The sequence below is a fragment of the Salvelinus fontinalis genome, unplaced genomic scaffold, assembly GCF_029448725.1.
Source record: "Salvelinus fontinalis isolate EN_2023a unplaced genomic scaffold, ASM2944872v1 scaffold_0938, whole genome shotgun sequence".
NCBI classification, from domain to species: Eukaryota; Metazoa; Chordata; class Actinopteri; order Salmoniformes; family Salmonidae; genus Salvelinus; species Salvelinus fontinalis.
The window spans coordinates 53,874-73,601 of NW_026601147.1; the positions used below are offsets into that span (position 1 = coordinate 53,874).

Here is a 19,728-nt window from a genome sequence, read left to right on the forward strand (position 1 = left end):
ACATCATACTACACCAGGACACAGAGAGAGAGATATACTGTATTAATACATCATACTACACAGAGAGATATACTGTATTAATACATCATACTACACCAGGACACAGAGAGAGATATACTGTATTAATACATCACACTACACCAGGACACAGAGAGAGATATATACTGTATTAATACATCATACTACACAGAGAGAGAGATATATACTGTATTAATACATCATACTACACCAGGACACAGAGAGAGATATATACTGTATTAATACATCATACTACACCAGGACACAGAGAGAGATATATACTGTATTAATACATCATACTACACCAGGACATAGAGAGAGATATATACTGTATTAATACATCATACTACACCAGGAAACAGAGAGATATACTGTATTAATACATCATACTACACCAGGACACAGAGAGAGAGATATACTGTATTAATACATCATACTACACCAGGACACAGAGAGAGAGATATACTGTATTAATACATCATACTACACACAGAGAGAGAGATATACTGTATTAATACATCATACTACACCAGGACACAGAGAGAGAGATATACTATATTAATACATCATACTACACCAGGACACAGAGAGAGAGATATACTGTATTAATACATCATAATACACACAGAGAGAGAGATATACTGTATTAATACATCATACTACACACAGAGAGATATACTATATTAATACATCATACTACACACAGAGAGATATACTGTATTAATACATCACACTACACACAGAGAGAGATATACTGTATTAATACATCATACTACACCAGGACACAGAGAGAGAGATATACTGTATTAATACATCATACTACACCAGGACACAGAGAGAGAGATATACTGTATTAATACATCATACTACAGAGAGAGATATACTATATTAATACATCATACTACACCAGGACACAGAGAGAGAGATATACTGTATTAATACATCATACTACACAGAGAGAGAGATATACTGTATTAATACATCATACTACACACAGAGAGAGAGATATACTGTATTAATACATCATACTACACCAGGACACAGAGAGAGATATACTGTATTAATACATCATACTACACCAGGACACAGAGAGATATACTGTATTAATACATCATACTACACCAGGACACACAGAGAGAGATATACTGTATTAATACATCATACTACACCAGGACACAGAGAGAGAGATATACTGTATTAATACATCATACTACACAGAGAGAGAGAGATATACTGTATTAATACATCATACTACACCAGGACACAGAGAGAGATATACTGTATTAATACATCATACTACACCAGGACACAGAGAGAGATATATACTGTATTAATACATCATACTACACCAGGACACAGAGAGATATATACTGTATTAATACATCATACTACACCAGGACACAGAGAGATATACTGTATTAATACATCATACTACACCAGGACACAGAGAGAGAGATATACTGTAGTAATACATCATACTACACAGAGAGAGAGATATACTGTATTAATACATCATACTACACACAGAGAGAGAGATATACTGTATTAATACATCATACTACACAGAGAGAGAGAGATATACTGTATTAATACATCATACTACACCAGGACACAGAGAGAGAGATATACTGTATTAATACATCATACTACACCAGGACACAGAGAGATATATACTGTATTAATACATCATACTACACCAGGACACAGAGAGAGAGATATACTGTAGTAATACATCATACTAGACAGAGAGAGAGATATACTGTATTAATACATCATACTACACACAGAGAGAGAGATATACTGTATTAATACATCATACTACACACAGAGAGAGAGATATACTGTATTAATACATCATACTACACCAGGACACAGAGAGAGAGATATACTGTATTAATACATCATACTACACACAGAGAGATATACTATATTAATACATCATACTACACACAGAGAGATATACTGTATTAATACATCATACTACACCAGGACACAGAGAGAGAGATATACTGTATTAATACATCATACTACACCAGGACACAGAGAGAGATAAACTGTATTAATACATCATACTATACCAGGACACAGAGAGATATATACTGTATTAATACATCATACTACACACAGAGAGAGAGATATACTGTATTAATACATCATACTACACACAGAGAGAGAGATATACTGTATTAATACATCATACTACACCAGGACACAGAGAGAGATATACTGTATTAATACATCATACTACACAGAGAGAGATATACTGTATTAATACATCATACTACACACAGAGAGAGAGATATACTGTATTAATACATCATACTACACACAGAGAGAGAGATATACTGTATTAATACATCATACTACACCAGGACACAGAGAGAGATATACTGTATTAATACATCATACTACACACAGAGAGAGAGATTTACTGTATTAATACATCATACTACACCAGGACACACAGAGAGAGATATACTGTATTAATACATCATACTACACACAGAGAGAGAGATATACTGTATTAATACATCATACTACACACAGAGAGAGAGATATACTGTATTAATACATCATACTACACACAGAGAGAGAGATATACTGTATTAATACATCATACTACACACAGAGAGATATACTGTATTAATACATCATACTACACCAGGACACAGAGAGAGAGATATACTGTATTAATACATCATACTACACACAGAGAGAGAGATATACTGTATTAATACATCATACTACACCAGGACACAGAGAGAGATATACTGTATTAATACATCATACTACACACAGAGAGAGAGATATACTGTATTAATACATCATACTACACACAGAGAGAGAGATATACTGTATTAATACATCATACTACACCAGGACACAGAGAGAGATATACTGTATTAATACATCATACTACACACAGAGAGAGAGATATACTGTATTAATACATCATACTACACACAGAGAGATATACTATATTAATACATCATACTACACACAGAGAGATATACTGTATTAATACATCATACTACACACAGAGAGAGAGATATACTGTATTAATACATCATACTACACCAGGACACAGAGAGATATATACTGTATTAATACATCATACTACACCAGGACACAGAGAGATATATACTGTATTAATACATCATAATACACACAGAGAGAGAGATATACTGTATTAATACATCATACTACACCAGGACACAGAGAGAGATATACTGTATTAATACATCATACTACACAGAGAGAGATATACTGTATTAATACATCATACTACACCAGGACACAGAGAGAGAGATATACTGTATTAATACATCATACTACACCAGGACACAGAGAGAGAGATATACTGTATTAATACATCATACTACACCAGGACACAGAGAGAGATATACTGTATTAATACATCATACTACACACAGAGAGAGAGATATACTGTATTAATACATCATACTACACACAGAGAGAGATATACTGTATTAATACATCATACTACACACAGAGAGAGATATACTGTATTAATACATCATACTACACACAGAGAGAGATATACTGTATTAATACATCATACTACACCAGGACACAGAGAGAGAGATATACTGTATTAATACATCATACTACACACAGAGAGAGAGATATACTGTATTAATACATCATACTACACCAGGACACAGAGAGATATATACTGTATTAATACATCATACTACACACAGAGAGAGATTTATACTGTATTAATACATCATACTACACCAGGACACAGAGAGAGAGATATACTGTATTAATACATCATACTACACCAGGACACAGAGAGATATACTGTAATAATACATCATACTACACAGAGAGAGATATATACTGTATTAATACATCATACTACACCAGGACACAGAGAGAGATATATACTGTATTAATACATCATACTACACACAGAGAGAGATATATACTGTATTAATACATCATACTACACCAGGACACAGAGAGATATATACTGTATTAATACATCATACTACACCAGGACACAGAGAGAGATATATACTGTATTAATACATCATACTACACAGAGAGAGATATATACTGTATTAATACATCATACTACACACAGAGAGAGATATACTGTATTAATACATCATACTACACACAGAGAGAGATATACTGTATTAATACATCATACTACACACAGAGAGAGAGAGATATACTGTATTAATACATCATACTACACACAGAGAGAGATATACTGTATTAATACATCATACTACACACAGAGAAAGATATACTGTATTAATACATCATACTACACCAGGACACAGAGAGAGAGATATACTGTATTAATACATCATACTACACCAGGACACAGAGAGAGATATACTGTATTAATACATCATACTACACCAGGACACAGAGAGAGATATACTGTATTAATACATCATACTACACACAGAGAGAGAGATATACTGTATTAATACATCATACTACACCAGGACACAGAGAGAGAGATATACTGTATTAATACATCATACTACACCAGGACACAGAGAGAGAGATATACTGTATTAATACATCATACTACACCAGGACACAGAGAGAGATATACTGTATTAATACATCATACTACACACAGAGAGAGAGATATACTGTATTAATACATCATACTACACCAGGACACAGAGAGAGAGATATACTGTAGTAATACATCATACTACACCAGGACACAGAGAGAGATATACTGTATTAATACATCATACTACACCAGGACACAGAGAGATATATACTGTATTAATACATCATACTACACCAGGACACAGAGAGAGAGATATACTGTATTAATACATCATACTACACAGAGAGATATACTGTATTAATACATCATACTACACCAGGACACAGAGAGAGAGATATACTGTATTAATACATCATACTACACCAGGACACAGATATACATACTGTATTAATACATCATACTACACCAGGACACAGAGAGAGAGAGACATATACTGTATTAATACATCATACTACACCAGGACACAGAGAGAGATATATACTGTATTAATACATCATACTACACCAGGACACAGAGAGAGATATATACTGTATTAATACATCATACTACACACATAGAGAGAGATATACTGTATTAATACATCATACTACACACAGAGAGAGATATATACTGTATTAATACATCATACTACACCAGGACACAGAGAGAGATATACTGTATTAATACATCATACTACACCAGGACACACAGAGAGAGATATACTGTATTAATACATCATACTACACCAGGACACAGAGAGAGAGATATACTGTATTAATACATCATACTACACCAGGGCACAGAGAGAGATATACTGTATTAATACATCATACTACACCAGGACACAGAGAGAGAGATATACTGTATTAATACATCATACTACACACAGAGAGAGATATATACTGTATTAATACATCATACTACACACAGAGAGAGAGATATACTGTATTAATACATCATACTACACCAGGACACAGAGATATATACTGTATTAATACATCATACTACACCAGGACACAGAGAGAGAGATATACTGTATTAATACATCATACTACACCAGGACACAGAGAGAGAGATATACTGTATTAATACATCATACTACACCAGGACACAGAGATATATACTGTATTAATACATCATACTACACACAGAGAGATATATACTGTATTAATACATCACACTACACCAGGACACAGAGAGAGAGATATACTGTATTAATACATCACACTACACCAGGATACAGAGAGATATACTGTATTAATACATCATACTACACCAGGACACAGAGAGATATACTGTATTAATACATCATACTACACCAGGACACAGAGAGATATACTGTATTAATACATCATACTACACCAGGACACAGAGAGATATACTGTATTAATACATCATACTACACCAGGACACAGAGAGATATACTGTATTAATACATCATACTACACCAGGACACAGAGAGAGATATACTGTATTAATACATCACACTACACCAGGACACAGAGAGAGATATATACTGTATTAATACATCATACTACACAGAGAGAGAGATATATACTGTATTAATACATCATACTACACCAGGACACAGAGAGAGATATATACTGTATTAATACATCATACTACACCAGGACACAGAGAGAGATATATACTGTATTAATACATCATACTACACCAGGACATAGAGAGAGATATATACTGTATTAATACATCATACTACACCAGGAAACAGAGAGATATACTGTATTAATACATCATACTACACCAGGACACAGAGAGAGAGATATACTGTATTAATACATCATACTACACCAGGACACAGAGAGATATACTGTATTAATACATCATACTACACACAGAGAGAGAGATATACTGTATTAATACATCATACTACACCAGGACACAGAGAGAGAGATATACTATATTAATACATCATACTACACCAGGACACAGAGAGAGAGATATACTGTATTAATACATCATAATACACACAGAGAGAGAGATATACTGTATTAATACATCATACTACACACAGAGAGATATACTATATTAATACATCATACTACACACAGAGAGATATACTGTATTAATACATCACACTACACACAGAGAGAGATATACTGTATTAATACATCATACTACACCAGGACACAGAGAGAGAGATATACTGTATTAATACATCATACTACACCAGGACACAGAGAGAGAGATATACTGTATTAATACATCATACTACACAGAGAGAGATATACTATATTAATACATCATACTACACCAGGACACAGAGAGAGAGATATACTGTATTAATACATCATACTACACAGAGAGAGAGATATACTGTATTAATACATCATACTACACACAGAGAGAGAGATATACTGTATTAATACATCATACTACACCAGGACACAGAGAGAGATATACTGTATTAATACATCATACTACACCAGGACACAGAGAGAGATATACTGTATTAATACATCATACTACACCAGGACACACAGAGAGAGATATACTGTATTAATACATCATACTACACCAGGACACAGAGAGAGAGATATACTGTATTAATACATCATACTACACAGAGAGAGAGAGATATACTGTATTAATACATCATACTACACCAGGACACAGAGAGAGATATACTGTATTAATACATCATACTACACCAGGACACAGAGAGAGATATATACTGTATTAATACATCATACTACACCAGGACACAGAGAGATATATACTGTATTAATACATCATACTACACCAGGACACAGAGAGATATACTGTATTAATACATCATACTACACCAGGACACAGAGAGAGAGATATACTGTAGTAATACATCATACTACACAGAGAGAGAGATATACTGTATTAATACATCATACTACACACAGAGAGAGAGATATACTGTATTAATACATCATACTACACAGAGAGAGAGAGATATACTGTATTAATACATCATACTACACCAGGACACAGAGAGAGAGATATACTGTATTAATACATCATACTACACCAGGACACAGAGAGATATATACTGTATTAATACATCATACTACACCAGGACACAGAGAGAGAGATATACTGTAGTAATACATCATACTAGACAGAGAGAGAGATATACTGTATTAATACATCATACTACACACAGAGAGAGAGATATACTGTATTAATACATCATAATACACACAGAGAGAGAGATATACTGTATTAATACATCATACTACACCAGGACACAGAGAGAGAGATATACTGTATTAATACATCATACTACACACAGAGAGATATACTATATTAATACATCATACTACACACAGAGAGATATACTGTATTAATACATCATACTACACCAGGACACAGAGAGAGAGATATACTGTATTAATACATCATACTACACCAGGACACAGAGAGAGATAAACTGTATTAATACATCATACTACACCAGGACACAGAGAGATATATACTGTATTAATACATCATACTACACACAGAGAGAGAGATATACTGTATTAATACATCATACTACACACAGAGAGAGAGATATACTGTATTAATACATCATACTACACCAGGACACAGAGAGAGAGATATACTGTATTAATACATCATACTACACCAGGACACAGAGAGATATACTGTATTAATACATCATACTACACCAGGACACAGAGAGATATACTGTAATAATACATCATACTACACAGAGAGAGATATATACTGTATTAATACATCATACTACACCAGGACACAGAGAGAGATATATACTGTATTAATACATCATACTACACACAGAGAGAGATATATACTGTATTAATACATCATACTACACCAGGACACAGAGAGATATATACTGTATTAATACATCATACTACACCAGGACACAGAGAGAGATATATACTGTATTAATACATCATACGACACAGAGAGATATATATACTGTATTAATACATCATACTACACCAGGACACAGAGAGATATATACTGTATTAATACATCATACTACACCAGGACACAGAGAGAGAGATATACTGTATTAATACATCATAATACACACAGAGAGAGAGATATACTGTATTAATACATCATACTACACCAGGACACAGAGAGAGATATACTGTATTAATACATCATACTACACCAGGACACAGAGATATATACTGTATTAATACATCATACTACACCAGGACACAGAGAGAGAGATATACTGTATTAATACATCATAATACACACAGAGAGAGATATACTGTATTAATACATCATACTACACCAGGACACAGAGAGAGAGATATACTGTATTAATACATCATACTACACCAGGACACAGAGAGAGAGATATACTGTATTAATACATCATACTACACCAGGACACAGAGATATATACTGTATTAATACATCATACTACACCAGGACACAGAGAGAGAGAGATATATACTGTATTAATACATCATACTACACCAGGACACAGAGAGAGATATATACTGTATTAATACATCATACTACACCAGGACACAGAGAGAGATATATACTGTATTAATACATCATCCTACACACAGAGAGAGAGATATATACTGTATTAATACATCATCCTACACACAGAGAGAGAGATATACTGTATTAATACATCATACTACACACAGAGAGAGAGATATACTGTATTAATACATCATACTACACACAGAGAGAGATATATACTGTATTAATACATCATACTACACCAGGACACAGAGAGAGAGATATACTGTATTAATACATCATACTACACCAGGACACAGAGAGAGAGATATACTGTATTAATACATCATACTACACCAGGACACAGAGAGATATACTGTAATAATACATCATACTACACAGAGAGAGATATATACTGTATTAATACATCATACTACACCAGGACACAGAGAGAGATATATACTGTATTAATACATCATACTACACACAGAGAGAGATATATACTGTATTAATACATCATACTACACCAGGACACAGAGAGATATATACTGTATTAATACATCATACTACACCAGGACACAGAGAGAGATATATACTGTATTAATACATCATACGACACAGAGAGATATATATACTGTATTAATACATCATACTACACCAGGACACAGAGAGATATATACTGTATTAATACATCATACTACACCAGGACACAGAGAGAGAGATATACTGTATTAATACATCATAATACACACAGAGAGAGAGATATACTGTATTAATACATCATACTACACCAGGACACAGAGAGAGATATACTGTATTAATACATCATACTACACCAGGACACAGAGATATATACTGTATTAATACATCATACTACACCAGGACACAGAGAGAGAGATATACTGTATTAATACATCATAATACACACAGAGAGAGATATACTGTATTAATACATCATACTACACCAGGACACAGAGAGAGAGATATACTGTATTAATACATCATACTACACCAGGACACAGAGAGAGAGATATACTGTATTAATACATCATACTACACCAGGACACAGAGATATATACTGTATTAATACATCATACTACACCAGGACACAGAGAGAGAGAGATATATACTGTATTAATACATCATACTACACCAGGACACAGAGAGATATATATACTGTATTAATACATCATACTACACCAGGACACAGAGAGAGATATATACTGTATTAATACATCATACTACACCAGGACACAGAGAGAGAGATATACTGTATTAATACATCATACTACACCAGGACACAGAGAGATATACTGTATTAATACATCATACTACACACAGAGAGAGATATATACTGTATTAATACATCATAATACACACAGAGAGAGAGATATACTGTATTAATACATCATACTACACAGAGAGAGATATATATACTGTATTAATACATCATACTACACCAGGACACAGAGAGAGAGATATACTGTATTAATACATCATACTACACCAGGACACAGAGAGATATATACTGTATTAATACATCATACTACACCAGGACACAGAGAGAGAGATATACTGTATTAATAGATCATACTACACCAGGACACAGAGAGATATACTGTATTAATACATCATACTACACACAGAGAGAGATATATACTGTATTAATACATCATAATACACACAGAGAGAGAGATATACTGTATTAATACATCATACTACACAGAGAGAGAGATATACTGTATTAATACATCATACTACACAGAGAGATATATATATACTGTATTAATACATCATACTACACCAGGACACAGAGAGAGAGATATACTGTAATAATACATCATACTACACCAGGACACAGAGAGAGAGAGCAGAGAGTGTTGAGGTGGTTTGTCACGTTAGATAAAGGGGAATCAGCTGCCTAAGCCGTCTGGAACCAGTAGAAGGTACCCCACTCGGCCCCCAGCCATCTGGAACCAGTAGAAGGTACCCCACTCGGCCCCCAGCCATCTGGAACCAGTAGTACCCAGTAGAAGGTATCCCACTCGGCCCCCAGCCATCTGGAACCAGCAGAACCCAGTAGAAGGTACCCCACTCGGCCCCCAGCCGTCAGGAACCAGCAGAACCCAGTAGAAGGTACCCCACTCGGCCCCCAGCAGTCTGGAACCAGTAGAACCCAGTAGAAGGTACTCCACTCGGCCCCCAGCCATCTGGAACCAGTAGAACCCAGTAGAAGGTACCCCACTCGGCCCCAGCCATCTGGAACCAGCAGAACCCAGTAGAAGGTACTCCACACGGCCCCCAGCCATCTGCAACCAGCAGAACCCAGTAGAAGGTACTCCACTCGGCCCCCAGCCATCTGGAACCAGTAGAACCCAGTAGAAGGTACTTACGTGGGGGTAGTACTCCATGACCAGAAGGTACTCCACTCGGCCCTCGGCCCCCAGCCGTTCGTCGGCAGCGATGAAGCGTGCGATGTTGTCATGCTCCAGCAGGGGGAGACAATAAATGGAACACTCGTTCAGGAAGTTCTGCCGATTGGCTGAGCTGAACACCTTCACAGCCACCTGTCGCTCGTCCAACGAACCACAGAACACAGAGCCGTACCGGCCTCGACCTATCAGCTGACAGAGAGAAAAAGAGGGAGGAGAAAGGTTAAGAAAAGACGACTGGATCTTAATTCCATTTTGGTCATCACTCTAGAACCGATTCTATGGTCATCACTCTAGAACCGATTCTATGGTCATCACTCTAGAACCGATTCTATGGTCATCACTCTAGAACCGATTCTATGGTCATCACTCTAGAACCGATTCTATGGTCATCACTCTAGAACCGATTCTATGTGCTGCTGTAGGAGCTGTAGATGTGTAGTAGGTAGAACAGCTGTAGATGTGTAGTAGGTAGAACAGCTGTAGTAGGTGTAGATGTGTAGTAGGTAGAACAGCTGTAGTAGCTGTAGATGTGTAGTAGGTAGAACAGCTGTAGTAGGTGTAGATGTGTAGTAGGTAGAATAGCTGTAGATGTGTAGTAGGTAGAATAGCTGTAGGAGCTGTAGATGTGTAGTATGTAGAATAGCTGTAGATGTGTAGTAGGTAGAATAGCTGTAGGAGCTGTAGATGTGTAGTAGGTAGAATAGCTGTAGGAGCTGTAGATGTGTAGTAGGTAGAACAGCTGTAGATGTGTAGTAGGTAGAATAGCTGTAGATGTGTAGTAGGTAGAATAGCTGTAGATGTGTAGTAGGTAGAATAGCTGTAGGAGCTGTAGATGTGTAGTAGGTAGAACAGCTGTAGATGTGTAGTAGGTAGAATAGCTGTAGTAGGTGTAGATGTGTAGTAGGTAGAATAGCTGTAGGAGCTGTAGATGTGTAGTAGGTAGAACAGCTGTAGATGTGTAGTAGGTAGAATAGCTGTAGTAGGTGTAGATGTGTAGTAGGTAGAATAGCTGTAGGAGCTGTAGATGTGTAGTAGGTAGAACAGCTGTAGGAGCTGTAGATGTGTAGTAGGTAGAACAGCTGTAGATGTGTAGTAGGTAGAATAGCTGTAGTAGGTGTAGATGTGTAGTAGGTAGAATAGCTGTAGTAGGTAGAATAGTTGTAGTAGGTAGAATAGTTGTAGTAGGTGTAGATGTGTAGTAGGTAGAATAGCTGTAGTAGGTGTAGATGTGTAGTAGGTAGAATAGTTGTAGTAGGTAGAATAGCTGTAGTAGGTAGAATAGTTGTAGTAGGTAGAATAGTTGTAGTAGGTGTAGATGTGTAGTAGGTAGAATAGCTGTAGTAGGTGTAGATGTGTAGTAGGTAGAATAGTTGTAGTAGGTAGAATAGCTGTAGTAGGTAGAATAGCTGTAGTAGGTGTAGATGTGTAGTAGGTAGAATAGTTGTAGTAGGTAGAATAGCTGTAGTAGGTGTAGATGTGTAGTAGGTAGAATAGCTGTAGTAGGTGTAGATGTGTAGTAGGTAGAATAGCTGTAGTAGGTGTAGATGTGTAGTAGGTAGAATAGTTGTAGTAGGTAGAATAGCTGTAGTAGGTGTAGATGTGTAGTAGGTAGAATAGCTGTAGTAGGTGTAGATGTGTAGTAGGTAGAATAGCTGTAGTAGGTGTAGATGTGTAGTAGGTAGAATAGCTGTAGTAGGTAGAATAGCTGTAGTAGGTGTAGATGTGTAGTAGGTAGAATAGTTGTAGTAGGTAGAATAGCTGTAGTAGGTGTAGATGTGTAGTAGGTAGAATAGCTGTAGATGTGTAGTAGGTAGAATAGCTGTAGTAGGTGTAGATGTGTAGTAGGTAGAATAGCTGTAGTAGCTGTAGATGTGTAGTAGGTAGAAAAGTTGTAGTAGGTGTAGATGTGTAGTAGGTAGAACAGCTGTAGTAGGTGTAGATGTATAGTAGGTAGAATAGTTGTAGTAGGTGTAGATGTGTAGTAGGTAGAATAGCTGTAGTAGTTGTAGATGTGTAGTAGGTAGAATAGTTGTAGTAGGTGTAGATGTGTAGTAGGTAGAATAGCTGTAGTAGGTGTAGATGTGTAGTAGGTAGAACAGCTGTAGTAGTTGTAGATGTGTAGTAGGTAGAATAGCTGTAGTAGCTGTAGATGTGTATAAGGTAGAATAGCTGTAGTAGCTGCAGCAGGTGTAGATGTGTATAAGGTAGAAAAGCTGTAGTAGCTGTAGATGTGTATAAGGTAGAACAGCTGTAGTAGCTGTAGATGTGTATAAGGTAGAATAGCTGTAGTAGCTGTAGATGTAGTAGTTGTAGTAGTTGTAGATGTGTATAAGGTAGAACAGCTGTAGTAGCTGTAGATGTGTATAAGGTAGAATAGCTGTAGTAGCTGTAGATGTGTATAAGGTAGAATAGCTGTAGTAGCTGCAGTAGCCGTCTGACCTCCAGTTGTTTGAGGTTATCCAGGTCCAGAGAGCTCTCAGAACCAGCTCCCTCCAACATGTTGAGATTATGAAGGCCCTGTTTACCACCTCCTGAGAACATAAACACAGTCGGACACACCGTCAACACACAGATAGAGGCTTCGGTCACGGGACAAACAGAGAATCATATTATTGTCTAGTCATCACCATGGTTACTCACTGTGCATCATGCGGTAACCGAAGAAGACGGCGAAGATGATGACAGCCAGCACAGAGACAATAGCCAAGGAGATGACTATGGTCTCTTCACACTGCAACTGGTGGTCTACAGCAGGACATAAACAACCTGTTAGTCTCTGTCTCTAACCTAGTAGTATTCTGGTGGTCTACAGCAGGACATAAACAACCTGTTAGTCTCTGTCTCTAACCTAGTAGTATTCTGGTGGTCTACAGCAGGACATAAACAACCTGTTAGTCTCTGTCTCTAACCTAGTAGTATTCTGGTGGTCTACAGCAGGACATAAACAACCTGTTAGTCTCTGTCTCTAACCTAGTAGTATTCTGGTGGTCTACAGCAGGACATAAACAACCTGTTAGTCTCTGTCTCTAACCTAGTAGTATTCTGGTGGTCTACAGCAGGACATAAACAACCTGTTAGTCTCTGTCTCTAACCTAGTAGTATTCTGGTGGTCTACAGCAGGACATAAACAACCTGTTAGTCTCTGTCTCTAACCTAGTAGTATTCTGGTGGTCTACAGCAGGACATAAACAACCTGTTAGTCTCTGTCTCTAACCTAGTAGTATTCTGGTGGTCTACAGCAGGACATAAACAACCTGTTAGTCTCTGTCTCTAACCTAGTAGTATTCTGGTGGTCTACAGCAGGACATAAACAACCTGTTAGTCTCTGTCTCTAACCTAGTAGTATTCTGGTGGTCTACAGCAGGACATAAACAACCTGTTAGTCTCTGTCTCTAACCTAGTAGTATTCTGGTGGTCTACAGCAGGACATAAACAACCTGTTAGTCTCTGTCTCTAACCTAGTAGTATTCTGGTGGTCTACAGCAGGACATAAACAACCTGTTAGTCTCTGTCTCTAACCTAGTAGTATTCTGGTGGTCTACAGCAGGACATAAACAACCTGTTAGTCTCTGTCTCTAACCTAGTAGTATTCTGGTGGTCTACAGCAGGACATAAACAACCTGTTAGTCTCTGTCTCTAACCTAGTAGTATTCTGGTGGTCTACAGCAGGACATAAACAACCTGTTAGTCTCTGTCTCTAACCTAGTAGTATTCTGGTGGTCTACAGCAGGACATAAACAACCTGTTAGTCTCTGTCTCTAACCTAGTAGTATTCTGGTGGTCTACAGCAGGACATAAACAACCTGTTAGTCTCTGTCTCTAACCTAGTAGTATTCTGGTGGTCTACAGCAGGACATAAACAACCTGTTAGTCTCTGTCTCTAACCTAGTAGTATTCTGGTGGTCTACAGCAGGACATAAACAACCTGTTAGTCTCTGTCTCTAACCTAGTAGTATTCTGGTGGTCTACAGCAGGACATAAACAACCTGTTAGTCTCTGTCTCTAACCTAGTAGTATTCTGGTGGTCTACAGCAGGACATAAACAACCTGTTAGTCTCTGTCTCTAACCTAGTAGTATTCTGGTGGTCTACAGCAGGACATAAACAACCTGTTAGTCTCTGTCTCTAACCTAGTAGTATTCTGGTGGTCTACAGCAGGACATAAACAACCTGTTAGTCTCTGTCTCTAACCTAGTAGTATTCTGGTGGTCTACAGCAGGACATAAACAACCTGTTAGTCTCTGTCTCTAACCTAGTAGTATTCTGGTGGTCTACAGCAGGACATAAACAACCTGTTAGTCTCTGTCTCTAACCTAGTAGTATTCTGGTGGTCTACAGCAGGACATAAACAACCTGTTAGTCTCTGTCTCTAACCTAGTAGTATTCTGGTGGTCTACAGCAGGACATAAACAACCTGTTAGTCTCTGTCTCTAACCTAGTAGTATTCTGGTGGTCTACAGCAGGACATAAACAACCTGTTAGTCTCTGTCTCTAACCTAGTAGTATTCTGGTGGTCTACAGCAGGACATAAACAACCTGTTAGTCTCTGTCTCTAACCTAGTAGTATTCTGGTGGTCTACAGCAGGACATAAACAACCTGTTAGTCTCTGTCTCTAACCTAGTAGTATTCTGGTGGTCTACAGCAGGACATAAACAACCTGTTAGTCTCTGTCTCTAACCTAGTAGTATTCTGGTGGTCTACAGCAGGACATAAACAACCTGTTAGTCTCTGTCTCTAACCTAGTAGTATTCTGGTGGTCTACAGCAGGACATAAACAACCTGTTAGTCTCTGTCTCTAACCTAGTAGTATTCTGGTGGTCTACAGCAGGACATAAACAACCTGTTAGTCTCTGTCTCTAACCTAGTAGTATTCTGGTGGTCTACAGCAGGACATAAACAACCTGTTAGTCTCTGTCTCTAACCTAGTAGTATTCTGGTGGTCTACAGCAGGACATAAACAACCTGTTAGTCTCTGTCTCTAACCTAGTAGTATTCTGGTGGTCTACAGCAGGACATAAACAACCTGTTAGTCTCTGTCTCTAACCTAGTAGTATTCTGGTGGTCTACAGCAGGACATAAACAACCTGTTAGTCTCTGTCTCTAACCTAGTAGTATTCTGGTGGTCTACAGCAGGACATAAACAACCTGTTAGTCTCTGTCTCTAACCTAGTAGTATTCTGGTGGTCTACAGCAGGACATAAACAACCTGTTAGTCTCTGTCTCTAACCTAGTAGTATTCTGGTGGTCTACAGCAGGACATAAACAACCTGTTAGTCTCTGTCTCTAACCTAGTAGTATTCTGGTGGTCTACAGCAGGACATAAACAACCTGTTAGTCTCTGTCTCTAACCTAGTAGTATTCTGGTGGTCTACAGCAGGACATAAACAACCTGTTAGTCTCTGTCTCTAACCTAGTAGTATTCTGGTGGTCTACAGCAGGACATAAACAACCTGTTAGTCTCTGTCTCTAACCTAGTAGTATTCTGGTGGTCTACAGCAGGACATAAACAACCTGTTAGTCTCTGTCTCTAACCTAGTAGTATTCTGGTGGTCTACAGCAGGACATAAACAACCTGTTAGTCTCTGTCTCTAACCTAGTAGTATTCTGGTGGTCTACAGCAGGACATAAACAACCTGTTAGTCTCTGTCTCTAACCTAGTAGTATTCTGGTGGTCTACAGCAGGACATAAACAACCTGTTAGTCTCTGTCTCTAACCTAGTAGTATTCTGGTGGTCTACAGCAGGACATAAACAACCTGTTAGTCTCTGTCTCTAACCTAGTAGTATTCTGGTGGTCTACAGCAGGACATAAACAACCTGTTAGTCTCTGTCTCTAACCTAGTAGTATTCTGGTGGTCTACAGCAGGACATAAACAACCTGTTAGTCTCTGTCTCTAACCTAGTAGTATTCTGGTGGTCTACAGCAGGACATAAACAACCTGTTAGTCTCTGTCTCTAACCTAGTAGTATTCTGGTGGTCTACAGCAGGACATAAACAACCTGTTAGTCTCTGTCTCTAACCTAGTAGTATTCTGGTGGTCTACAGCAGGACATAAACAACCTGTTAGTCTCTGTCTCTAACCTAGTAGTATTCTGGTGGTCTACAGCAGGACATAAACAACCTGTTAGTCTCTGTCTCTAACCTAGTAGTATTCTGGTGGTCTACAGCAGGACATAAACAACCTGTTAGTCTCTGTCTCTAACCTAGTAGTATTCTGGTGGTCTACAGCAGGACATAAACAACCTGTTAGTCTCTGTCTCTAACCTAGTAGTATTCTGGTGGTCTACAGCAGGACATAAACAACCTGTTAGTCTCTGTCTCTAACCTAGTAGTATTCTGGTGGTCTACAGCAGGACATAAACAACCTGTTAGTCTCTGTCTCTAACCTAGTAGTATTCTGGTGGTCTACAGCAGGACATAAACAACCTGTTAGTCTCTGTCTCTAACCTAGTAGTATTCTGGTGGTCTACAGCAGGACATAAACAACCTGTTAGTCTCTGTCTCTAACCTAGTAGTATTCTGGTGGTCTACAGCAGGACATAAACAACCTGTTAGTCTCTGTCTCTAACCTAGTAGTATTCTGGTGGTCTACAGCAGGACATAAACAACCTGTTAGTCTCTGTCTCTAACCTAGTAGTATTCTGGTGGTCTACAGCAGGACATAAACAACCTGTTAGTCTCTGTCTCTAACCTAGTAGTATTCTGGTGGTCTACAGCAGGACATAAACAACCTGTTAGTCTCTGTCTCTAACCTAGTAGTATTCTGGTGGTCTACAGCAGGACATAAACAACCTGTTAGTCTCTGTCTCTAACCTAGTAGTATTCTGGTGGTCTACAGCAGGACATAAACAACCTGTTAGTCTCTGTCTCTAACCTAGTAGTATTCTGGTGGTCTACAGCAGGACATAAACAACCTGTTAGTCTCTGTCTCTAACCTAGTAGTATTCTGGTGGTCTACAGCAGGACATAAACAACCTGTTAGTCTCTGTCTCTAACCTAGTAGTATTCTGGTGGTCTACAGCAGGACATAAACAACCTGTTAGTCTCTGTCTCTAACCTAGTAGTATTCTGGTGGTCTACAGCAGGACATAAACAACCTGTTAGTCTCTGTCTCTAACCTAGTAGTATTCTGGTGGTCTACAGCAGGACATAAACAACCTGTTAGTCTCTGTCTCTAACCTAGTAGTATTCTGGTGGTCTACAGCAGGACATAAACAACCTGTTAGTCTCTGTCTCTAACCTAGTAGTATTCTGGTGGTCTACAGCAGGACATAAACAACCTGTTAGTCTCTGTCTCTAACCTAGTAGTATTCTGGTGGTCTACAGCAGGACATAAACAACCTGTTAGTCTCTGTCTCTAACCTAGTAGTATTCTGGTGGTCTACAGCAGGACATAAACAACCTGTTAGTCTCTGTCTCTAACCTAGTAGTATTCTGGTGGTCTACAGCAGGACATAAACAACCTGTTAGTCTCTGTCTCTAACCTAGTAGTATTCTGGTGGTCTACAGCAGGACATAAACAACCTGTTAGTCTCTGTCTCTAACCTAGTAGTATTCTGGTGGTCTACAGCAGGACATAAACAACCTGTTAGTCTCTGTCTCTAACCTAGTAGTATTCTGGTGGTCTACAGCAGGACATAAACAACCTGTTAGTCTCTGTCTCTAACCTAGTAGTATTCTGGTGGTCTACAGCAGGACATAAACAACCTGTTAGTCTCTGTCTCTAACCTAGTAGTATTCTGGTGGTCTACAGCAGGACATAAACAACCTGTTAGTCTCTGTCTCTAACCTAGTAGTATTCTGGTGGTCTACAGCAGGACATAAACAACCTGTTAGTCTCTGTCTCTAACCTAGTAGTATTCTGGTGGTCTACAGCAGGACATAAACAACCTGTTAGTCTCTGTCTCTAACCTAGTAGTATTCTGGTGGTCTACAGCAGGACATAAACAACCTGTTAGTCTCTGTCTCTAACCTAGTAGTATTCTGGTGGTCTACAGCAGGACATAAACAACCTGTTAGTCTCTGTCTCTAACCTAGTAGTATTCTGGTGGTCTACAGCAGGACATAAACAACCTGTTAGTCTCTGTCTCTAACCTAGTAGTATTCTGGTGGTCTACAGCAGGACATAAACAACCTGTTAGTCTCTGTCTCTAACCTAGTAGTATTCTGGTGGTCTACAGCAGGACATAAACAACCTGTTAGTCTCTGTCTCTAACCTAGTAGTATTCTGGTGGTCTACAGCAGGACATAAACAACCTGTTAGTCTCT

General features: G+C 37.9%; 1 protein-coding gene across 1 annotated transcript in view; it reads right to left on the reverse strand.

The window, feature by feature from the left end:
- Positions 1 to 14,205, reverse strand: part of LOC129847727 (bone morphogenetic protein receptor type-2-like) — a gene marked incomplete at its 5' end in the record, with an annotated part of 58,528 nt that extends 44,323 nt beyond the window's left edge. The window contains 3 exons of the mRNA XM_055915462.1: positions 11,419 to 11,649; positions 13,900 to 13,991; positions 14,101 to 14,205. Of these exons, the coding sequence (XP_055771437.1) occupies positions 11,419 to 11,649; positions 13,900 to 13,991; positions 14,101 to 14,205 (428 nt within the window). The remainder of the gene's footprint in view (positions 1 to 11,418; positions 11,650 to 13,899; positions 13,992 to 14,100) is intronic.
- Between the last annotated feature and the right edge of the window lie 5,523 nt (positions 14,206 to 19,728).